The following is a 26444-nucleotide window of genomic DNA, read 5'->3' on the forward strand; positions in this document are numbered from 1 at the left end:
CAGTTTGGAGTAAGCAGAGCTAACAGCGCGGGTGTTTAGGCCGATGATATCAATATCATCAGCATATGCCAGTAATTGCACGCTTTTATAGTATATTGTTCCAGTGCGGTTAAGTTCTGCAGCTAGTATAATTTTCTCCAGCATCAAATTAAAGAAATCGCACGATAGGGGGTCACCCTGTCTGAAACCTCGTTTAGTTTCGAACGGCTCGGAGAGGTCCTTCCCGATTCTGACTGAGCTGATGGTGTTGCTCAACGTCATTTTGCACAGCCGTATAAGTTTTGCGGGGAAACCAAATTTGGATATAGCGGCATATAGGCAGCTCCCTTTCGTGCTGTCGAAGGCGGCTTTAAAGTCGACGAAGAGGTGATGTGTGTCGATTCTTTTTTCACGGGTTTTTTCCAAGATTTGGCGCATTGTGAAAATCTGTTCGATGGTAGATTTACCAGGTCTGAAGTCGCACTGATAAGGTCCAATCAGCCGGTTCACGGTGGGCTTCAATCTTTCGCACAATACACTTGAAAGGACCTTATATGCGATATTGAGAAGGCTGATTCCACGATAGTTGGTGCATTTTGCAGTATCCCCCTTCTTGTGGACTGGGCAAAGAACACTTAGATTCCACCCGTCGGGCATGCACTCTTCCGCCCATATTTTGCTAAGAAGCTACTGCATGCGCCTTACCAACTCCTCGCCGCCGTACTTGAATAGCTCCGCAGGCAATCCATCAGCGCCCACGGCCTTTTTTTTTCAATGTGGTTATTGCTATTCTAACTTCATCATAATCGGGCGGGGGGACATATATTGCATCATCATCGATTGCGGGATCGGGTTCTTCATCTCTGCGCGGTGAATTGCTGCCTCTATTTAGGAGAACAGATAAGTGTTCCCTCCATAATCTAAGCACTCTCTGGACATCAGTTACAAGGTCGCCGTTTTCGTTCCTACAGGAGTTTTCGTGGATGCGCTGATAGGAAATTGATTAGGCGCCCAGAAGCTGATGGTTTGGAGTACCCTTCAAATATGAGGCCTTTATTAACTTTATGTATTCGTCCATCTAGGAGAGGAATGCTATTGTTTTCTTCCATTTCCATAGTGAATTGAAGTCTGCCGTGGTATTGGTTTAGTGTCTTTAGTATTGAAGTTGCGTCGTTTCTTTTGATAATGGCAAGTATATCGTCCACATACTTCACCAAGAATTTAACGCTCATGTGATGTTTGCTGAGCTCCGAGTATGTATTATTTAGAAGATCATCCATTATAATATCTGCGATTGTGGGGGAAAGGGGGTTACCCATAGGCATTCCGAAGGATTGTGAATATACGTTGTTATTGCATATAAAATAATTATTATCTTTTACGCAAAATTCTAAAATATTTTGAAATTTGCTCCTAGGTATGCTTGTGTGATGCTGGATTTTATCCCATTTTTGCATTATAATCTTAATGGCAAGGGCAGTCGGTATATTTGTAAAGAGTGAGACAACATCAAAAGATACTAAAACTTAACTCGTTTTATTTGCACTCAACCCATTTAGATCGAACGAGCTTAAAAATACACAAAAAGTTTGATTTGTTTTGGAATCGTTTCAACTTAAAGTGTTACGAAAATTAAACTTGCCGAATTACATGTAAAGTTACTCCAGTGGTGAATTACCTTCTTGCGATTTGATTCCCTATTTTTCTATAACTTACAAGTTCTCTTTTTAAAATGTTACGTTAAACATTTATACTACAAGTTTTGTTCGAAACAATCAAGTGTGGGGCAACTACATGCGAGAGAAGAAATTGAGAATGAGCTGAGCTGCAACTGAAACAATTGAGAATCAGTTTTGTGACTACTATTTTCATTTCTATATTCAAACTTGTATTTTGTGGGAAACATTAAAAAAGTATCTTTTTTTATTATCTTATTAGATTCGTTCGCGTGAGCGAAAAATTCATAAAAACTTGAACAAAATGTTACTAAATTTGGAAAAATCCCGTTCGTTCAAGCAAAACTTTTGCAATAGGAGAGCGCAATTTTGCATTTCGCTTGGGCGAGAAGTTGCAAAATTGTACCCGATAGATAGGTGTCCCGGTATCTCATAATTTTTTGCACAGTGAATTCAAAAAAGGGTGTTTTCGTTTTGTATTGATAACTGAAAAACTAGTTTTTTGCTGTTTTCCTATTTTGTGTGTTTTTTCGATTTGATAGTTTTCTTATTTTGGTGTTTTTTTTTTTTACCAAGTGGCACCATCGTCATAAGTACACAGTAGACAGCGCAGTGAGCGAAAAATTCTCTTTGAAATTTGCTCATGTATTGACAGTTGATCGCCGTTGAAATGACCTGTAAGATCAGTTGTGTTAACAGAAAAATCAGTTAGATTGATTAGGAATCTGTCAATTTTACAAAATTTTTGTTAACTTAAGAGAGACAATTTCTCTTCTGTTGAAATGACAAACTAATTTGTTCGCTTGACAAAGAACACGGTCGAATTAACCATAAAAATAAGAATAAATGTAAGGCGCGATAACCTCCGAAGAGATCTAAGGCCGAGCTTCTCTTCCAATTTGCGTCGTGCTCCTCTTGATTTGCCCTACAAATTGGCCGGACGGGACCTACATGTTTTATGCCGACTCCGAAAGGCATCTGCAAGGCAGATGAGTTTTCACTGAAAGCTTTTCATGGAAGAAATACACTCGGAGCGCTTGCCAGACACTGCCGAGGGGCGACCCCGCTTAGAAAAATTGTCTTCTAATTGAAAAACCTTATTTCTAAAATTTTGATGTTGCTTTGCACGGGGTTTGAACCCAGGGCATACGGTGTGGTAGGCGGAGCACGCTACCATCACACCACGGTGGCCGAATTAACCATAATTCGATCAATTTCACCGAATCTCCGTTAGTTCAAGAACAACAAACCCGATTTGTTGATTTTTCTAGCACCATTTCTTTCAGTGTACGAATAAGACACTTAACATCTCTCTACGGCTATATAACGTAGCAACAGTAAAAGTTTTAAACAGTTACTGTAGGGCGAAAGTTTGCGTTAAATAGCAAAAATTGTTTTTAAACCGATTCCAGTTTATCACAAAGAACCTGATAACGGGGATTCCTGATTATCGACACATGCTCCAATATAGACGTCAGTAATGATTTAAAGAGAGTGCTTAAGCTTGAGGAGATTACTTCTTAAGACCCTGGGAGGCAGGGATTTTTCAATCAGATATCAGCATTTAATTTCTCTCCCTTATTGGCAGTACTCTCGCCTTGCTGTGAAGGCGCTTCCCACGGCACCGGTTCTATTACCGGAACGACTGGGATACTTATTCTTTAATATGACAAAACGGCCCTTTTTGAAAAATTTACCTTTCTGATACTGGAAATTTGTCCAGCCCAAAAATGCTAATTCTTTAATATGAAAAACGGCCCTTTTTGAAAAATTTACCTTTCTGATACGCAGGAAACTTCCGTGTTTTATTCGTGTTAATCGCATTAATAAATCATAATGCTGTTCCACACGTTTGAGACAAGTTTCGCATATAGTTTTAGGCAAAGGATCCGTTGGAGAGATCTGTAATAAAGTATACGAATGATGACCGGTATTAAATTTAGTAGCGTTTTACAAGACGGTGCACTGCCTAAATTTTATTACAATTTGTCGATATGGTTATCAAAAGACGTGGAAATTAAAAAATTTATTGGTCAAAAGATATTTGAAAAAAAAAATAAAATTGTAAATGGCCGGGGACCAAAATCGTATGCCCAATTCAAAGTCCCTTTTGCGCAGAAGACTTTTTTGTATTGTACATCTGTTGTTACTGACCTTAGAGATATGAGCAACTTTACAAGGCTAATATCGCACATGATCTGAGGAGTTTTACGGGATCGCGCTTCATTTGTATTTGAGAATCGTAACATTTAGTTTCGAAAGCGTCACATGGTAATGTGAATAGTGAATTGTAAAAGCGAAATCGTCATTTGGAAATAAGAATAGTCTATTGTAAATGAGAAAGTGTCATATGTAAATGAGAAACCGTCATATGGAAATGAGAATAGTCAGGTGTAAATGAGAAATGAGAATGCAATAACGTCACATGTAATTGCAAGAGGATGAAACATACATTTATTCGGCGCGATATCAGTGTCTGGAGTGTCGACGATCGAACAAAGGCGTTCGCATTAGTACATGTGCTGCTCCAGTAAGGTCAGTTTTTCAACGATGGTGTGCAAGAACGGCCCGTTCCATTGCATAATCGAATTTTCGGATGCAACGTCGATCCATAGAAATGCTTTCTAACTCCAAGATATGTCGGTCGCAACATAGGCGAATTCCCATCAAGTCTTATTATCCTTTGAGAATATGCTCGTTGCTTTACATAGCTTATCTTTATTATCATTTTGATATTCTCTAATACAAATTAGGTTTTCTCATTATCATTTGATGCTTTCTTATTTACAAGTGAATTTCCATATGACGCTTTCACTTTTACAATTGACTACTCTCATTTACAACTGACCAATCTCAATTACAATTGACGCTATATAATTGCTCAAATTTCAATCAGTTTCTAACAAAACCCTTCTGTAATTTAGAGACTTGTGGTACAATTAAGGGATGCGGTCAACCTTTTCAATTGGGTGGTGTCACACCCCCAGCGGGTCAAGGGGCTTAGAATATACCCGTGGCAGGTATGCCTGTCGGTAAGAGGCGACTAAAATACCAAGTTGATGCAAGGGGTTGTGTAGCGCAAAATATAGCTTCTGGGAGGACGGGATGGCCTTGAAGGCTTCATGTGGTCATTGTTACCGGAACGTACCGGATGGGCATCCGGAAAAGGACCATCAACATCGATAACAATCCCTAATGCCTTCGGGGACACTGGATACATTCTCATTTACAAGTGACTATTTATTTTCTAACCCGGAGCGACTAGGAATTTTTTACGACCAAGGGCTGTCATTTTAGTGTAGCCCCATTTAATTCGTTGCGTCCCTCCCCCAACATTTCATATTCTCCTGCTCCGGGAAGGTATCGCACCCACTCCGGAACCTGTACCTAATCCCGGTCCAGAGAAATGGTTTTGCTGCGTTTGCCGGAAAAGAATCTTTTCAGGACGGTCATACTCTTGTCACGTGTAAGTAATGGTTGCACCGGATGGGATTTTCTGGGCTAGACCCCAAAACCTGACGTCCATGTAACTTTTACAAATCTTTTGTGGCTCCTTGCTGTTCACGCCCAAGGGCGTCCCGTAGTCTGCGCCTTAGCGCCGCCTCACGGCGCCACCAGCTCATACAGCCGCTCCTACTCATAACTACTATCTCCGTAGTAGAATAGGTAGCAATGCCGGGTATCAGACCCTGCCCCCGTCTTCTTCTTCCCCCCTTTCCAGCACTAGCATTCGAGTAGGTCAGGGAAACAGACTCTTAGTCCCTACCACCTTTTGCACAGTTTGCCAGCACAGAATATATATGTTTACATTTACCCAATGCAGCTCCTGCCTAGGACGATGCCCTTTCCTTTCCACCGGGTACTCCAATGCTTACCCAGGGACGACCAGTCCCAGGGCCACAACATCACTTGCGTCCTGGCCTCCCTCAGCTCAGGTGTAGTCACCCGGAGCGGAAATGGAGGCTGTCTCGCGTTTATCACCCACCAATCAGTGCAATATAAGCTATTTGATCCCGACATCGGCCGCAGGGACAGTGTCCTCGAACGTCCAGGTATACCTGTCTGGCGATAATCGCATTATCTTAGGCGATTTCAATGCCCACCACGATCTATGGCATTCTAACCTACAGGCGGACAGCAGGGGCGAGATGTTGGCGGACCAAATAGAAGAATCGACGTTCTGCACGATAAACGGAGACGCCCCACTCGTATGGTAGGAAGCTGTCACAGTTCTCCCGATATGTCATTCGTGAGCGCAGGACTAGTAAACTGCGTCAACTGGCAGCCGATGGTAACATTGCATTCACCACCTACCCATACTCATTTAGCTCGAGCAATCTGCCGACTTCATCACCACCGGAAAACGCTCTGTCATCATTTTAAAGAAAGGAAAGTGGGATGATTACAAAACTTATACTGCCAATCGTTTTGCTGCCTTCCTTATCCCGATCGATGCCCGTCAATGGGAGCGTGCTTTCGGCAAGGTCATTGAATCCACTTCGGCTCGTTTTATTCCCGCCGTAAGAATCCCCGAAATCCGGCAACATTTTCCAACGGAGGCCGCTACTCTAGCGAGAGAACGTGACCTTATAAGACAGCACGTCCCTGGTAAACCAACGCATCAGTTTGCTAGTGGATGAACACTAGCGGGCGAAATGGGAGGAGCACTTAAAGAAATGTAACCTCTCTGCCGGTGCAGGTAAGTTATGGTCCATTGTAAAGTCCCTATCGAACCCAACTAAGTACAATGACAAAATCTCCATCGGGTTAGGGGAAATATACCCGGTAGGTAATGTAACGATAGCCTGTCTCAATACTGGCTTGAATGACTGGCTGCGTGTACATGTGTATATGTGTTTATGTGTTTTGTGTCCAGGTCCGTGCCTTAGCCGCAATGTTGCCACTAATCTAATGACATCACGTAATAACAACATTGTACTTATAGTGAACACAATGATGCAGCGGAAATAAGATGTTGCGCTTGACATCATGTGATAATAAATAAAATATCACCATGTTGCTAACAGCCTAGCAACATTGACGAATGCCATGCACCTATGTGTTTGTTTTGTTCTGTATTATGTGTGTTAATGTGTATGAATGTATCAGTGCGAGCGGTCAAGGCACGAACCAAATGTATCTGTGTAGGTGTTCGTTTTGTGGAGCGGTAAGCGTGTGAATATATGAATGCATGAGTGCATAGATGGAAAATACGGGAAAGCCGAAAAGAAAGTTTGGCATGCAATGGTAAAAATTTTACGTTTCTGGGTAATGTTCCTGACCAAGGCGGTGGCTATAAGAGGGGGAAAAATGAGCCAACGGGCCAAAGTATTATTTTATCAGTGCCAGTGAGTGTAAGTGGAAAGTGGTTAACACGAACCTTGTACCTTGTTTTAATTGTGTAGTGCGCGGCGAAAAGTGTCTCGCGACCGCTAGAACCAGGCAAATCTGGTTTGCCAACTAGCTCGCGATCCTGACCGTTGCAGCAGAAATAAATTAGGTAGGTCTGATGGTTTTCTCTGCCCTTGGGTTTTTTTTGTCCTCCTCCAACTTGGCATGCCCACTGGGAAGCTGGCTTCTATATAGCCAATTTTCCAAGCAATCCAAGAGCAAACTTGCATTCATTTATGCACCCCTTCATACAAACATATGTATGTCGGTGAGTATATAATCATGCAGACAACAAAAAAAAAATAAAAAAATAAAATAAATTTAATGCTAGAAATGCTGCAAGACTAATGTTTTTTTTTTGTATCTTAACAGGGCACTCCCTGCTGGAAATAATCCACTGAGAGAATTGAAAGTTTCGTTTTACGGCTTAAAAAGACAAATTAGCGGCATCAAACGTCTGACAACTACCACCCTCACTACACAATATTTTTAATTTGGTGGCGCACACCACAACAACAACCACTGCAGCATTTTTTTTATTGGCAACATACGGCCGCAACAACCACAACAGCATATCTTTTATATTGGCGACGTACCGCCCTAAAACAACGTCTTTATATTGGCGGCGTAACGCCCAACAACAACTACAAGAAATTGGTCACTTAGGACATAACAGCCACCGCATACTTTTTCATAGTGGCGGCGTACCGCCCAACAACAATTACATCTTACTGTCGGCAGACCGCCCAACAACAATTACCAGGCATCCACTACATTATATTTTTATTTGCCTGCGCACACCACAATAACAACTGCAAAAACACAATAAAATTGGCAGAATCGACAGCATTTTTCACCGGCGGCATTGGACCGCAACAACAACAGTCACGACACCACATACAAAAAAAATCCTTTAGGAACACACAACTGGAATAAACCCAATATAAGTTTGGCGACAGCTTGTATACATATTTGCGCTAGTCACACATCTTGGTAACACAAGTAACAAACAACATCGGCGGAGGGAGGAGCTTTTCCAACAACATATTTCGCTATATTATGATTGTTGTATATTTTGTATAGATTATTGCATTTATTTAGATATTGTCATAAGGGGCATAAGTTTGATAGGGAACGGGTAAAAGGGTATTAATTTCCGGGGCCAAGCATTTCTTTTCGAACATATAAATTTTGAGTTTTACCTTAACTTCATATTGCAGGAGTTATTGGTGGCACGTTTGCCTCCATCAATTTTTTCTTTTCGTTTCTTCATTTTCTTCTCTTTTTTTAATTTCTCTTCTTCGGTTTGACATTTAACTTTTTCTTGATATTTTGATAACGTTCTTACCGAATACACCTTTTTTTGCACATAGTTTCGCCTACCTATGGTAGTACCAACTCAAAATTGTCGAATTTTGAGTTTTTGCCTTTTTTTGTCATCTTTTTTCTTGTTAGCATGTGACAGGGGCCTTCAGCACTAATAATTTTTTTCTCGTCAAATACACAATTTTTTTCTGATATTGTTACATTTAACCAGCACGCTGGTAGATTTGATACTACCAAAGCACTCATTACCAAAGATTACTAGCGAGTGATCTTGGCTGAGTGATTGAGTTTTTTTCTTTCAGCATTATTCAGCACATCCACTCAACTGCACCGGCGCCGTTGGTGTACGAGTATATGGGTGAGTGAATATTTTTGCGCACAATATTTTTTGCCAATACACATATTTGAATGTATGTACATATATTAGCATATAATGCCTGGATCTTCTTGAGAAAATAGAAGAAGGAAACCTAAACGTAGGGAATATATGTACATACATACAGTGGCTCACAGCTTATTTCGTGCAGCTACAGAACAAAACTTTTGAGCTATATATAAACGAAACTAGTGACGGTGTCAAAAAAATTCAAATGCACAAGTTTAATAAAAATATGCTTTTATTTGAACAGCTACTTAATTTTCATGTGTTTACACGGTTGTGCTAATTATTTAATTAAAACCGGAGTTATCTCAAAAACCAAGGTCACAGCTTATTTCGCGGACCGCCCCCTGCCTTAGACAAAATTACTTTGTTATTTAGTTTAGTACCTCGTATGACCACCTTTTTGTTAAATAACATCTTCAAGATGATTTTCCATAGATGCAATTAGTTTTTGAGCGGCTTCGCGTGGTATCTTATGCCTTTCTTCGACAAGAGTAGTTTTTAAATAGCTAATCTTACTAATCAGCCTTTGCCGTGTAGCCGATTCCAGAATTGACCACAAATTTTCAACGACATTTAAGGCGAGAGATTGTGGCAGTAGATTCATGAGGTGTGGATAGTTCCATATTATCCATGCCTGAATAATCTCGCCACAATCCCGGATTTGTGTTAAGGGTATTTGTATTGGTTATTGCGAAATCGATCACGTTCACCTAAATTAGGGGCAATTTGCAACAAACTGTCTTTTCGTAAGGTTAAATACAAATTTTTGTCCATTGTGCCATCAAAGAAAGTTAGTTTGCCAACTCCAGAGGTAGCCAAGTAGGCCCAAAACGCATCACACTTCCACAGCCATACCATATAGTTGCCTTAAAATTTTTATTTTTGAGCTCAGCTGAGTGATGCCTGATTTTCTTGAGAAAATAGAAGAAGGAAACCTAAACATAAGGAACATATGTACATACATAGCTACAAACATACACACATTTTGTTTATAATTAGCCAAACTGGTTTTTGCTTTACTTTGATGACCTAATTTTGCTTTGTACAAAATTTATTTTATATTTACTTGAGCGGTTGTGGTAGGTCAGGGATTAGGGTTTTTGAATTTTTTTTCTTTGTTTACACCTACATTACTTTATTTGAATTCTAATCGTTAGACTAAGAAATGGGCTGATAGGATAGCGCATTAGGGTGGTTCATAAAATAATGTTTTTTTTTTTTTTCAGAAATAAGCAAGGGAGGATCCTTCCTGTTTTACTGTTGTTTTTTTTTATCCTTTTACAAACAATTGCATTGAATCAAATTAAATTGAAATCTTATATTACTATTTTATGTTGTTTCTATTTATGTATGTTTGTTTAATGGTGTGTTCAGTTTATACTTATATTTAAGAATTCATGAGCTTAACACCGGCTTATAATAATTGAATTTCAATTATTATGTTTTTTCTAAGAGAAACTGAAAAGAAAGAAACATTTACTGGCATATTGCGATGGACCATTTCGAAAACCGCCAACGTAATCATCATCAGGCAATTTTGTAATGTTATCAAAGGTTTCACCGGGATTCGAACCGTGTTCACCGCGTATCACATGGTGAAACTGCAGTAGCCTTTAACCACTAGGCCATCCTGCTGGTATTTGTTTTCATGCTCAATTAAGGTTTTCTCATTTCTACTCTAACAACACAATTGAGACATTCTGTCTCTATATTGATTTGTGTGCCATGTAGATTTGTTTTTGTAAAGTTCTTTCTTTAAAAAAGTTGTTTCTTTTAAAAATTAATTTTAGGCGGTTTTTTTTATTTATAGTGTTGGGTTACATTCGATAGATTAGATAGCTTTAGGGTGGTAGGGAAAATTATAACTGGCTTTAGCCAACATTCGTAGCATATATGTATGAATAGCATTTAACCTTCGTTTTTTTTTTTTAATTTTTTTTTGGGTATTGCGTACATTTCCCTACGGGTGAATATCTATATATTTGTAACTAACTTTGTAATTGCTTCGATGAAGTTATAAGTTTGTATAATTTGCAAGCAGAGTGAATAGTGAGATAAATTTTAGGGTGTTTCTAGCAGAGCCCTTTTTTCTGTAGTTTTGAAGAATTGTAAATAAAAATGTTTGGATGAAAATATTGTTTTGAATTATGCAGGGCTAACAATAAACCTTTGGTGTAGATGCTGCACTTGCGCGTGGTAAGGTTGCGTGGAAGTGGGTATTAGGGAAATGACTGAGTGACAGAGGACGGACCAAAGGTTTGGGGGCACTGGAAGTAGATAGGACTCAGCACAGTGCCCACGGTGCGGTGCAAATTGCACTGCAGAGGGAGGGTACAGGACAGGCCTTCATCTTTTTCCCCCTCTTAACTTTGCCCCTCACGTATGTTTCAATATTTTTCAGTTTTCCCTTCTTTTACAACACATGCAGGTATGAACCCTTCTTGTTCATGTGGCTGCGGGTGAGGTCGGTGGTGCAATACCCCGCTCAAGACGACGAGCTAGCCTGGGCCCGCAAGCATACCTGCTTGCCGCCGCTCCTCACCACCCAAGCAGTCAGCCACGTAACAGTATGCCTGTCGTAAGAGGCGACTAAAATACCAAATCGATTCAAGGGGTTGTGTACCGCAACCCGTTTAAGGGGTTGCCAACGCAATATATAGCTTCTCCAACCCAATTGTCAACCTCACCTACCCGAACTCCTGATGGATCTAGGGAGTGGGGAGGGTGGGATGGCCTAGAAAGTTGCATATGGTCATACCAAATCGTTCCCGAGATGGTCGGGATAGTACCTTTATGGTACTTGTTACCGGAACATCCAATACGTTTGCATCCGGCGAACAACAACAACAAAATCTCCATCGCCTTTGGCGATAAAGTGCTGTCGGATGGGAATATGTACCGTCAGACGGCAGGCCAACAGACGCGCACACAAGCATAACTACAGCGCGTCCCCATTTACCATCACCGCCTTGCCGACGCGTAAAAAACTAGGCAAAGAGGGGCTTATGTATCTAGCTCATGTCTTCAACCTGTCCCTGGCCACCTTCGTCATCCCCGAAAAATGGAAAATGGCCAGGGTGGTTCCGCTTTTAATTCCTGGGAAACAAGCCAACATAGGAGATTCTTATCGTCCGATATCTCTCTTATCACCAGTAGCCAATACACTTGAAGCCATTCTACTTCCCTATTGCATGTTTGCGTCTTGCCAACCATCAGCATGGCTTTCGAAAACTACATAGCACTGCCACCGCGATAAACGCCATTAACATGCTAATAAATTGCGGATTAAATCAAAAACCCCACCAAAAGACAGTACTCGTTGCGTTAGACCAGTCAAAAGCCTTTGATACGGTCAACCACGGCACGTTACCGCAAGACCTGGAAGGGTCTCCCTTCCCCAAAGTCTCATAAGGTGGACCGCAAATAATCTATCTGCTCGGCAAGCATCGGTGCAATTCAGGAACGTAACATGCAACCCAAGCAGAATTAAGCAAGGTGTGCCACAGGGTGGTGTCCTATCCCAACTTCTGTTTAACTTCTACATATCAAAGCTACCTTCACCTCCAGCAGGAGTCACTATCGTTTCCTACGCCGATGACTTTACAGTAAAGAAGAAGAACACCAACCGGTGATGGTCGCGTAAATGTTTGCTCCTTGTTTGAGAAAAAAAAAGTCAATAACCGCTTGCAAGACGGATACGTTAAGAGTTGGTACTACCCTAACAACAAGTGCTGGAGGCTGTGTATAACAAGGCAAGCCAAAAGAAGGCAGGAGTGCGGAAGAATCCAATAGCTGGTGATTTGCACAAGCACAGGCCTACGCTGCTGCTCTCACAGCAGCCACTGCGCTGCCAACATCAACACATACACACATACACGGGCGTCTGCAGATAAGCTGAGCACGGGTGAGAACAACAAAGGTTGTCAAGCCACTTTCTTGCTACGCTGTCGCGACAATTTCCCTCTCTATTTGGTGTTTTTTTGCTTTTTCTTTATCATTAACACAGCGCAAAATATTAGCGATGGCAAATACTTAGCCTATTGATACTAGCGAATGATAGAAGAAGCAAAGCGAAAGGCACACAAAGAAAGAGTGGAAGACAATAGATAAATAAGTTACGTATCAGTGCTGCCACCACGGTCGAATAGGTTTTTATATTTATTAATCCACTGAAATTAAAACTGCTATGTAAAGCTATATGTATCACTTTTACAATTCTAGTTAGTTCAAAAATATAATATTATTGCATATCTTTGCCATATACTGAAAAGATATACAATTAATAATACCAGCAGAGTGCAAAGAATGTACTGCAAAGCTGCTTCAAGTAGATGAGATGATAGCTTTCTCTGGTGGGTGTGGATATAGCACATCAAAAGAAACGAAATCAAAATAATAACCGACAATATTAATTTGAAAGGGTTCTGTAACCAGTGTGCGTTATCAGATACAAATACAAAATTTGTCGAAATTAAACATTTGATTAGCAGATGTGAAGAAACAAAAATGAAATCAAGTGATATTAAGCAAATAGTTGAGCAGATATTTAGTAATAAATGCTCTCAAATAAAAAGTAGCATTATCACGGACTGTAACTCCCTCTTGGAGCACAATATTGAAGTAAAAATGAATGCAATGAAAAATGAAATCGTAAGGGATTTGTCGAATGAATTTAACAAGAACAATGAGTTGGTAGACAACTTACGCGTAACAAATGAGCACACAATCTCCAAACAATCGTATGCTCAGGTCACCGCCGCAAATGAGAATAAAATTGTCATCAAGCCGAAAAACAAAAAAAGCTAAGGAAACTAAGGAAGCTCTAAAAAGCTCTAGTAAGAAATGTTAAAGAAATAAATAGTGGAGCCATAATAGTAGAATGTAGAAATAAAGATGCTTGCGAGAAAGTTCAATTAAAAGTAAAGGAAGCGATTGGAATTCATTATGATACAGAGAAGAATAAAAATAAGAATGAATTTAAAAAAATTATTAAAATAGTTGGGATCACAGACAAAATTAGCAATGAACGTTTGGTAGAATGTTTAGTTAGGCAGAACGATTCATGTGCTGGGAAAGATTTTAAAGTTGTGAAGCTGTATGAAAACACAAATCACAGGGAAGAAAGTTATATTGCGTTGGTAGAAACAGATGCAGTAACATATGAACATGTTTTGCAAGAAAAAAAATTGTATATAGAGTGGGACACTTGTGTCGCTTACGAACATTTTAGCGGCTTGAGATGTTTTAAATGCTCGTGATATAAGCACAAAGCCAATGACTGTACAAATAAAGTAGCGTGCAGCAAATGTGCTGGAGCCCATGACAGCAAAGAATGCACCTAAAACATAACCAAATGTGTTAATTGTAGCGAATTGGTAAAAAAAAAAGTTATTGATGTCGATGTAAATCATCACGCTTTTAGTAAAGATTGTCCTGCGTATAAAAAACATACGCAGTTGAAAAATAAGACACGGGTCTAGCAACGAATAGTTAAGGAACTGAGTTGTATATATTTGAATATTAGTAGTATTGTCGCTAACAAAGCTGAACTAGATCGTCTGATAGAATCACAAAATCCAAACATATAAACTTATACAGTGCGATTCACACGGTAGGCACACGGGTGGAGTTCTAATATATGCAAAAGACTCATTTGAATACACAATAGGCTACAACAAAGCACTGAACAAAAATATCTGGGGTATCATTCTTAAAATAAAAAATATTTTTCCCCAATATAAAACAGCTGTTATCTATCACTCACCAAGCTCGAGTGATGGGGACTTTATTACGAATTTGCAGGATATTTTAAATAATAATTGCTTAACACAGGATAATATTATCTTTGTCGGCGATTTCAACATAAACCTCTTTAAGAGCACAAACTATACTAAACAGTTAGTTCACTTATTTCGATCCTTTGCTATGGAACAAAAAATAGATTTTTACACACGAAAGGGCGATAACACCGAAACATTGATGGACAATATCATGTGCAAAACTAGAAGAATGTCAGATTTCAGATCATGAAACTATTCAATTTAAAATCAAGTTAGATAAAGTACTTCAAATGAGAACTAGGAAAACCATAATTTCTTGGGAAAATTACACATGTCACAGTCTTATTAACCAATTACGACAGTTCAACTTCACTGACTTTACAAACTTGAGTGTCGAAAATAAAGCTACCTTGCTACATAATACCCTGTCAAAGAAGTCAGTGTTAAGCTTATGAACAAGTGGTATGATTTTCAATTTTCAAATTTGAACAAGCATAAACTTGTAACGACAGCCTAAGAGCAACTCACCACATCAACCAAACATCAGCTGATGTATGTACTAGTTGACCGAACACGCTCGCAAGGGCGGATGCAACCCGGCGCGTGAGTGGCTCGGCCATTATAATTGGGCAGCTGAAAAAGTGAGATCGACTTACTTAAAAAGACATTTTGTAAAACTGTGAAAATAAAAGATATTCGAACCAAATAAAACTATTTTAAATTAAATTGTAAAACATAAAGTTTTATTTATACGTTATTAATTGTGCGCATGATTGAGCGCATCCACGCTTTATTGGAATCCATCCAAAGTTCTCTCAACAAACTCGTAAGTAGAGTTCACAAACTAGATCTTTACAGAGTCGCTATAACAACTGGGGAATGGAATGAATATATCGCTATAAAACGTAAATATAAACAGCTAATTAAGATAAAAAAAAGCGAAGTATATGGAACACAAAATCGATTGTAATGTTGGTGACAGCAAGGCCATGTGGAAAAGCTTAAAGCATTGCATTAGCATGGGTAAAGAAAATAATGGAATTCAAAAAATAATAATAAACGACCAACTTTATAATTAGGAAAGTGAAATAGCGCAGTCCTTAAATGATTACTTTATTGACAGTATATTGGAGATCAGCCTGCATATCCCGGTTATTTCCGCTAATTATAATAGTACCCTAGGTGTGCAAAATGGCACAAATGTTTTTGCTTTAAAAAGTTTCTACAACTGACTTACTTGAAATAGTAAGCAGGCTCAAAAACAAAATTGGAGGAAAAAGGCTCATTTCGGAAGAAGTCATTAAAGACTCCATAACCTATACAGGGTTTTTTTACGCTCAGACCAATTAATACGCTACAATGTGACGAGAAAATACTAGAAACAGTGGTAAAAAACCAGCTTGTGAAATATTTAGCCGATAAGAAGTTATTATCCCCCGGCAATCAGGTTTCCGAAAGAAGCATTCCTGTAAAAGTGCTTTGAATTTAGTTATAGCGAACTGGAAAGAAGACCTAAGCAGGAATAAACATATAATAGCTGTATTTTTGGATTTAAAACGTGCATTTGAGACGATAAACCAAAAGCTATTAATAAAAAACTAGCCAACATAGGTGTCACTGGTAATGAGTCAAAATGGATTGAAGACTTCCTCATTAATAGAAATCAAAGAAAAATAGTTGGAAAATCCTTACCCAGAAAAGAAAGGTACCAGTTGGCCTACCGCAGGGATCGGTGCTGGCACAAATACTGTTCAATATTTATATCAATGATATAACTAATTCTATATAGTACTTTGGTTTTGTACTTGTTTTTTGTTTGTTTTTGTAAGTTGATTACTCAGTGGGAAAAATTGCTAAAAAAATATATTTCACACAGAAAACCTGCAAATATTTAAATAAGAAATACAAAGTAATGGTTTATAGATCAATAATCGAACCACATTTTATTTACTGCCCGACTATATTTTTCATATTGCGAGATAGTCAGATATACAAGCTACAAAAGCAACAGAACCGAGCTATGAGATTCATTCTCAAAAAACGCTATGACACACCTATCAGAGACATGCATTCTGCTCTAAATTGGCTAAGCATTAGACAGCAACTTATTTATTTTACTATGAAATTTATTAAGAACATAATAGACGGTAATTTGCCTGCGTACTTAAAGAGTAACATCAAATATGTAAAAGATATGCATTCTGTAAATATTCGAAGCAAAAATAACTTCAACCTACCTGCTTACAAAACTGAAGCAGACAAATGTAACTTGTATTATAAGGGATTAAAATGCTATAACGAGCTACCTAATGATATCAAATCATGTAACGCCAATAGATTCAAAAAAAATTTTTATATTTATTGTTAAACACTACCAATTTAGTACTGTATACGCAGCCTTCCATACAATCAATAACAATGTATGCCTGCTAAGTATTCTGATATGAAGCGTCTTCCAACAATTTCCCTTCCAAGCTCTCGTGCGCATACAATAAAAGTCGCCGAAGCACATACTGCAACGCATCACTCGATCATATCAGTGCATCGGTGTTCGGCTGTCGCCTTCGTGCTTAATCGTAAACGGGCTTCATACCAGAGATAACCGGCATCAAAATAGTGTTGGCGTGATTCGGGGGTCTGCCACAGTTCAGCACCATACGGTAGTTCATAGATATAACTAGGTTAGAATTATATGTTAGTCTAGTTAAGATTATTATATATAAAACAAAACACTAAAAGAAGAGTTATATTATATATTTATATGCTCACTTTGGATATTTTTTTCAAAAAATTAATAATCAATTCAAATAAAATTACCCAAGGCGAACATGTTTTCAAATTGTCCTCAAGTTGTTACCCAAAAAGGTGGCGATTTTTTTTTAAATTTTATATTGCTATTGGCTGAAAGAATAAGCGAAATCAGTGATGCCAAATCCTTTACTAGGTTCTAGGGGCATAACCACTCCTTTGAAATGATTCTTACCTCATACTTAAGTTGAGGATTTATGTACGTATGAGAAGGGTTTGAAACATCACTTGGGTTTACATTCAAACATCTGTTGTTCATTTGCGAAACTATAAATTAGCGTCTGAAATGTTAATTTTGATTTTCACACTTCATCCTTCAACGACCAAGTCTCCCGCTTTGACATGTCCTAAAGTTGGCGGCCCTATCCAAAACTAGTCCCTTGGAGTGAATCACATTGATTATAGCCTATCAATCAAGTTTAAATATCACCTACACGTTGCGGCTCCTTTTACACATGTGAATACGTAGGCACATATACTATTTACCTGGTGAGGCTTTGTCCTTCGCCAGAACACTCTTCAAAGTGGTGAAGCAAAAGCTTTCCCAAGACAGTCGAACTAATGACCGTGTGTGATTCTACCCTAACGTAGTGGACAGTCGAACTAGTCTGAAAGCTGAAGCTACGCGGTCATAAGGCCGGAAAATAGCAGTTAACATCTTTCAAGTTAAAATCGGTCGACTTTCAAAAAAAATATCGTTTTGATTTAACGAAGACTATTGAAATCAATGTTGTGAACACAAACCTCTGCAAACTCTGGTCTAAATCTTAAAAATTGTATCCAGGGTCCTTGTAAAATTTTAATTATGTAGATGCGCCGAGGATTATACGATTTACACCCATTACGTAATGACATCCACTTAGACTGCTTATGATTTCGAGGGCGGCATCCTTGGCCGAATAGTCATTCCCTAACGTTTCAAGGTGTTTCTCTGGTGTAGCTCGGCAGCATAACGCGACAAAAGCATCCGTTGGAAAGTCTTCGGAGCTACACCTAGAGCTTCTAGGAAAGTGACGTCGACGAAGGTATGAGTTCGAAGTCGCAGTCCTATAGCTTCCGTGCTGGCATATGGTGTGAGGGTCAGGGGGCGTAGTAGCGACAGGTGTTCGAGATTGCTACTGTTCGCACATCGGGAATTGTAACTCTTAAAAACAGCCGAAAAAACTGGAGGCGCCCTGTGCCACGAGAGTCACGAGTAATAATAGACCATTAATAGCAACCGTAAGTCGCCCTTGTGCGTGACCGCCAAGGAGCTACAAATGATTTAGATAAATTGTGTTCGCGACGATTATTAGGAGTTAACACTAGGTGAAACTACGCTTTGCACGAGATATACAGACAAAAGTGTGCATATTTCACGTATATCTATTTCTTTTCTGCAGACGCAGCAGTACCAATTCCAAAGACCGAGGTTAGGTTCGAAGCCTCTCTGGAGTAAGTGAACGAGGGACAATCCCTCCACAAGGAGCTGCGCCTGAACGGGATATTGAGGCAAAAACCACGGATCTTTCGAAATGTCCAACACGTTAATTTCCTTAAATACATACAAAGAAAACCTTTCCTAAATATAATTTTTTTAAATGGAAAAATCAAGCTTTTTAAAGTAAGAACACCGGCGCGCCGCTAACGCCGCCGCCGGTATATAATAGAACCTACGCCGCCGCCGCCGATGAAGTGATCGGCGTAAACCTCTAATACAGGGCACAATCTGTCCATAGTATCGTGGTTTATATCTAGTCCCATATTCAGATCTTTGTTTGCTCTAATGCAGTTGATACATTTATTAATTGCTGCCTCATTGCATTCTTTGGAAATATGTGCGCCATGGCATTTAGTGCACACTTCCGTTTCTTTACAGTATCTAGCTTTATGATTGAAGCCTTTGCACTTAAAACAACACAAACCCTGCACTGCATCGTAGACATTGCATCGTTCCCATCCTACATTAAGCCTTTCCTCAGCTAATACCTTCGCAAACCCTTTGACATCCAATTCTAGAACTGCATTGTAGTAAATATTTCCATTTTTATTTACTTGGTATAAATTTGTAATTTTTATGTCGGTTTGGCTTAAGCAATTATTTTGTCTTTTAATTCTTTGAGCAAGCTCCTAAATCTCATATTTGTAACTTATTCCGTTTATAAGAACAGATGTGTTAATTTTTTAGGGATCCTCACCTCATAATTATTTCCAAAATTATTTTCAATTGCATTTCTTATTTTTTCTCTCTCTACATTATTTGCACTTTCTACGGTTACCACTCCATCTTGTCCACCCACTGTTCTTAATTTGTAACTCTTTGGGATCAACTTTTGAGTTAAGATCTTTTTTAGTTTTTTCAACTTCCTGTTTGGTACTTGGTTTAATTATTGGAGGAACTACATTTCTTAGCTCTGGCGACTCTTCTTTTTTTGATTTGGCACTTTTTGCTGCGTTTGCATATGAAACTCTGGCATCCCAATTTGTATTTTTCTTTATTTCTGCACACATTTTCTCAGTATCTTCTTTGTTGTTTTCAATTTCCTTACGTACCTCCTCGCTATTATGCTTTAAAAAATAAGCTATATCATGGAGTTTATTTACTCCTTTAACACTTTTCTCACATGTCTCTTGAGCTTTTTTCATTGCCTTAATTAATTAATTCTTTCAGCAAATGCTGTTTCTACCGCCTTAAGTACTTGCTTAATTTCATCTTCATTTTTCTTCAGAGAAATATCGAACTCGTTTCTATATTCAGCTAGCTTTTGGCCATTTTGTTCCACAACCATTTGCTTTAAGGATGTCATCAAGTTTACTTATGTACTGCAAACAATCATCGCACATAAACCAAATCATCGGAACCTCACTCAATTTATCTATGTTGTATTGGTCCACGCCAGCCCATTTGTTAGTTATTTTTTACCTACTGCCCTACAATACTTCTGTTAGCGAATGATATGCAAACTAAAAAACAGCAAATACAACAAAACCAAGCAATGGGATTCATTCTACGCTGCCCTCCTAGAACAACAAAAATTATAATGCTGAATAGGCTAAATTGGCTCAGTATAAAACAGTCAATTACTTATTTTACATTGTAGTTTATACACCATGCAAGATTGGGAATGATTCCGAGCAACCTTAGTACTAAATTAAAATACAACCATGAGATCCATAACTATGAAACTAGGTACTGCAAAAATATAAGACTGCCTAGAGTAAGAACTGAGTTCGCAAAGAAGCCCCTAGAATACATAGAGTATAAAATGAATAATGAATTACCTACTGCGATAAAAGACTGAAGAGTACATACGTGAGAGTACTTTCCAAAGTACTTTCACTGTAGTACTCCATGGAGCACCCACAGAGGATCATATGCCAAAGTACTAAAGAGGAATTGTGTCGGAAAGAATTATCGAAGTGAATTTAATTTAAAATGAAGGTAAATGAAGAGGGGCAATACAAATTTTGTATTTTATACTACGAATATTTTTATGTTATTTAGCATTTACGTGAATAAAGAAACTAATATAATACGCATACGCATACGTGAATAAAGAAACTAATATAATATGTATACATAAAACCAGTGCGCTGTTGCATTTTATCAGAGTTGCCAAAGTAAAATTTTATTATTAGTTATTTGCATGCAATATTTTACTTTAGGCAACTCTGTTCCATCGTCATCGTGTCTTGATCACTGTCGTTAAAAAACGAGAAATGATCGGCTGATGGTGGTCCGCAAACGCAATGCAAAGGAGTATTGTTAGAGTACTCCAACATGAAGAAAATGGAACATGTAATCCAACAATTTTTGCAGGGTTGTCCCCCATTTCATAATTTCAACAAGGACTTGCAGAATTGGTAGTCATATGTACAACAATTAACGCAGCATTTCGTTGCTTATTCAGTTAAGAATGAGGAAAAGAAAAAAGCATATTTTTTATCGTGGATTGGTTCAGATGTGTACGAACTGTTGAAAAATTTATTTGGAACCGATAATTTAATTGCGTGTTCTTACAAACAGTTAATCGACAAATTAACTGGACATTTCCAAATGAAAAGACACATTGTAGCGGCACGGTATGATTTCTTTAAGAGAACGATGAGAGACTCACAAACACATAGAGATTGGGTAGTCGACCTTAGAGGAATCGTGCGCGAATGTCATTTTGTTTGCTCTACGGCAGGGTGTTCGTCAAATTTTGTCGATGATATGATCGGAGATCAAATAATTGTTCATACGCCTTACGATTCTGTTCGAGTAGCGGCTCTTCAAAAATTACAACCAACACTTGTAGATGTGTTAGTAATTGCTGAGACGTATGAAACAACAACAAAGACGGTAGCGAAAATAAAAGAAAATTGCGAAAAAGTAATAAACCTTGTGCAAACACGCAAACAGCAAAGCACGCAAAATAATAAAGAAGTGACAAACAAGTCTAATCTCAAATCTTGTACCGGTTGCGGACACTCATTCCCGAGACAAGTGTAAGTTTCGCAATGCAATATGTCATAACTGCGGTAAAAAAAGGCTGTTTGTATGAAAAACAAAAGTAAAAAGAATCACGATGAAGTGAAAACTGCTCAAAACAAAAACAAAGCGGCGAATACGCAAAGAAACAATGTCAAAAGCGCGAATACAGTAGACTCGATTGAAGCAGTCGTAAAAAGTGAGTCAAATAAAAATATTATTGACGTCGAACTTTTAAGCCAAGTTATTTCATTCCAAATAGACTCCGGCGCAACAGTTTCGGTTATTAACTATACAACATATAAACAGCTAAATAAACTAAAATTAAATAAGTGTAACCGTATATTACATGCGTTCGGTCAACAACCAATTCCAAATTGTGGAAATAAATCAAGAGAAGTTACTATGATTGTGACTAGCCTTGAAAATTGTAACAATTTGTTCGGGTTGGATTTATTCAAAGCTTTCGGGTTTGAAATTCAACAAGTAGAGAACATAGTTGCGGAAGTAACGCCGCAAATAGCAGAATTATGTGAAAAAATATAAAGAGGTGTTTCAACCAGCTCTCGGTGCGATAAAATATTTTCAAGCGAGTGTTGTACTTAAACCAAACGCCACTCCAAAGTTTTTCAAATCCAGGCAAATACCATTTGCACAAATGGATAAGTTTAAAGCTGAACCGGTATTTGGTAACCTATCAAATTTAGTAGCTGGGCATCTCCTATTGTACTTCCGCCAAAGCCAGGCGGTACACTACGCATTTGTGGTGATTTCAAGCAAGCTGTAAACGCACAAATTGACGTTGAGCAGTATCCACTACCAACGCACGAAGCTCTATTGCATACAATACGCCACGGTAAGCATTTTACTAAAATCGATTTAAAAGACGCTTAGTTACAAATGATGCTAGACGAACCTTCGAAACAGATAATGGTTGTAAACACGCCTCTTGTTCTGTTTCAATACCAACGATTACCTTACGGCGTAACTAGCGCCCCAGCTATTTTTCAACGATATTTAGAACAACTTCTGACTGGCATAGAAGGATGCGGAAATTATTTAGATGACATTATCATTAGAGCACCCACCACCGAGCAGCATTTCAGTCGAGTTGAGCAAATATTAAAAATATTGCAAGAAAACGGAATACGATGTAAAAGAGAGAAATATTCTTTCTATCAAACCGAAATTGAGTATTTAGGTCGTCGGATAAGCGCTAAGGGGATCCTTCTGGACTACTCAGGGTTGCGAGCAGTTAAGGAACTGAAGCCTTCCGCTAATCTTCGAGAGCTTGAGGCGTTGATGGGCAAAGTGAATTACTATCACAACTTCATTCCTAATTACTCACAATTAGCCGCACCTCTCAACCAACTTCGCAGGAAGGGGGTTCCTTTTAAGAGGGGTGTACACCAGCAACACGCTTTCACAGCTCTGAAACAGCAAATTTTGAACGCTACTCTATCGCATTTTAATGAAAATTTACCAATAGTCCTCGCTACTGATGCATCTTCTTTTGGTATCGGTATAGTATTATCGCACATCCATCAAGATGGCAGCGAACGTCCTACAGCTTTTACATCTAAAACATTAGACAAACACCAAGTTAAGTAGAGCCAAATCGAAAAGGAAGGGTTAGCTATTATCCTCGGAGTAAAACGGTTCAACCAGTATCTCTATGGGCGAAAATTTACGCTCATTACAGACCATAAGCCGCTGGTAACTATTTTTAACCCTAGCAAACATCTGTCGTTGATGACAACAAATAGGTTACAATGGTGGGCTGTCATACTAATGGCGTACAATTTTGACATTAAATATAGGTCGACAACTACGCATGGAAATGCAGACGCACTTTCGCGCCTACCAATGCCCACAGATGAAAACTTCGATAAGCAAGAAACCTGCTACAATACAACTAGCCTAGCGCCGCCGATCAATGCAGTAGTTATACAAAAACGAAGCAAAGCGGACAGCTTGCTAAAGAAGGTATGGTATTATGTAACAAATGGTTGGCCAGAAAAATTGCAACCATGCGATCAAGATATTTTGCCTTATTTCAATCGCAAACTTGCCTTAACCATTATAGACAATATGCTATGCTTACACACCGATGTTAGTCGAATAGTGATTCCTCGCTCTTTGCAGCAAAAAATTCTTCAAATGTTGCATGAAGGCTATTGAAGAATAGTCCGTATGAAGCAGTTAGCACGTCAATATGTGTGGTGGCCAGGAATAGATACAGACATAACACAGCAAGCAGCAAAATGCAATGTATGCAAGCGTAATAATCCTGCCCCAGTTCCTGAATACCAGAACTGGCCAAAAGCTACAACTGCATGGGAAAGAATACATATTGATTTTGCCGGTCCGATTTTCGGATCAATGTGGCTTGTTTGCGTCGATGCATATTCGCAGTTCCCATTCGTCACACAAATGCCATCGACCACAACCGAAAACACAATAACAGCATTATCAGCCATTTCGCGATTAAGGGATATCCTAAAACCTTAGTTAGCGATAACGGTCCTCAGTTGACTTCAGATGCTTTCCAACAATTTTGTAAGATAAATGGAATACTCCATATAACAACAGCGCCATTTCACCCAGCTTCAAATGGATTAGCTGAACGTTTCGTACAATCATTTAAGACATCAGTCAACAAAAATATTCAAGACGGGTTATCCACAAAATCTGCAGTTTTGAGATATCTCGCTTCATATCGATTTACACCTAACATACAAGGAAATACTTCAGCTGAGTTACTTCATGGCCGTCCAGTACGTACGCTTTTGAGCCAACTTTTTGAACATCCGACAAAAATAACAAAAAACCATCAGCATGTAACAAAGTATGAAACCAATCAAATGGTATATGCTCGAAACTACGGTAAAGGAGAAAAATGGATCGACGGTGTTATCAAAAGGAAAATTGGAAATAAGATGTACATGGTACAAACCACACAAGGCTACATAAAACGTCATGTTAACCAACTAAAGGTGAGGTACAACGTAAACAACGAAGTAATGAATAAAGATTCAGAGACGTCTTATACATATCCAATAATTTCACTGTCAAATTCATTAAGACGTTGTTCAGAAAAACCGACATTACAACAGGCAACACGTACAATGGAAATTGTTCCACAAAATGCTGAGCCATTTTCGAATCCGCTAGCGAATCAAAATCAAACGCCGAGGTCAAGCATTCCGTCCGAATCGGCTACACCTTTACGAAAAAGTAATCGAATACGTCGAGGTGTTAATCGCTATTCACCGCCGAACATCCGAAAACCAAGAAGAAAGAATTTAACATAGTATCAAATTAAGGGTGGAGATGTGTTATATATGTATGTAAATGTTCTATTTCACTCAAAAATATCCATTTTGCTATAACCATATGTATATGTAGTTAATGCTCCATTGCACATACACTTATATAGCCATGTAAATTCACCTCACTTCTATTTTATATTTTATACGTAGTTTTAGTTGTCACTATTTGAAATAAAGTTAGTATCTCATCTACCCTCAATCTATACGCGTGTATCTTCTAAAATATAACACTTTCTGCCGACAATATATAATGCATTCGACGGTCGACAAAGATAGACGGAGGGCCAACAGACACGCAGATAAACATAAATTCAGCGCGTCTCCAATTACCATCACCGTCAAAGAGGTTGAGGAAGACATCGGTTATGCTAAACCATCCAAAGCAGTGGTCCCAGACGACATAGCCATGCCGATGCTTAAAAGCCTAGGGAAAGCGGTAAATGGCCAAGGTGGTCCCGCTACTAAAGCCTGGGAAACCAGCTAACATAGAAGTAATATCGCCCGATATCTCTCTTTTATATATGAGTGTTTATTTAATTAATGAAATAAGTTAATTGTTACATTTTAAAGTTAATGCGTGAAAGTATATCAATTGAAAGATAAAAAAATAATAAAGAAGAAGATAAGAATGTTCTGGCAACACAGTTGCCAGATGTATATATAAATAATTTATTGTCGTGGCGCTGCCATCTCGTTTCATACCGAACATTTTTCCCTCCTCTGCAAGGGCTAAGGTGAGTATCCGACAGGTGCCCTTCTCTGTCTGGTTGATCGCCGTGGAATTTGAGGTATCCTACTTGTTTCGGGTGTTGTATGCGGTGTCGATGTAGGATTTTGCCCTATTGTACTACTGGCCGAAGCAAAGCCTTCAAAATCTTCCGATCCCCACGATTCGGTTTGCGCCGTTTCAGTAACCACCGGTTGCGTTATTGCTTCAGTGCTATCTACTTCAGCTGATGCCTCGGTTTCATTAGTGTTGTCTTCGGTTGACAGCCTCGCCTTGTAATAATCAACTTCCCGAGCTGTTTTATCAGGTCCAACCGGGGATTTGCGTATTTGGTCCACATGCCATTTTACACTTTTCCCATTGAAGAGTATTTCATAGTGCAGATCACCTAGACGTGCGTTTATGGTTCCCCTGAGCCACTTACAAATTCGTGGATTTCCAGACAAAAAGTAAACATTTTGATTTGGTTCAAACTCTCTAATAGTTTTCTTGGACTTTACGTATTGCTTCTCTTCTACCTTCTTTGAAATTTCCTCTGGTCAAATCAGATTCAACCTTGTGCGCAACTGTCGCCCCATAAATAGTAG

General features: G+C 38.8%; 1 protein-coding gene across 1 annotated transcript in view; it reads right to left on the reverse strand.

Annotated features, from left to right (window-relative positions):
* The window catches only part of LOC137236928 (uncharacterized), a 311869-nt gene that overhangs the window by 232876 nt on the left and 52549 nt on the right, over nt 1-26444 (reverse strand). The window contains exon 2 of the mRNA XM_067760019.1: nt 3432-3557. Coding sequence (XP_067616120.1) covers nt 3432-3557 — 126 coding nt within the window. The remainder of the gene's footprint in view (nt 1-3431; nt 3558-26444) is intronic.

The sequence above is a fragment of the Eurosta solidaginis genome, chromosome 1 (assembly GCF_040869045.1).
Source record: "Eurosta solidaginis isolate ZX-2024a chromosome 1, ASM4086904v1, whole genome shotgun sequence".
NCBI lineage: Eukaryota > Metazoa > Arthropoda > Insecta > Diptera > Tephritidae > Eurosta > Eurosta solidaginis.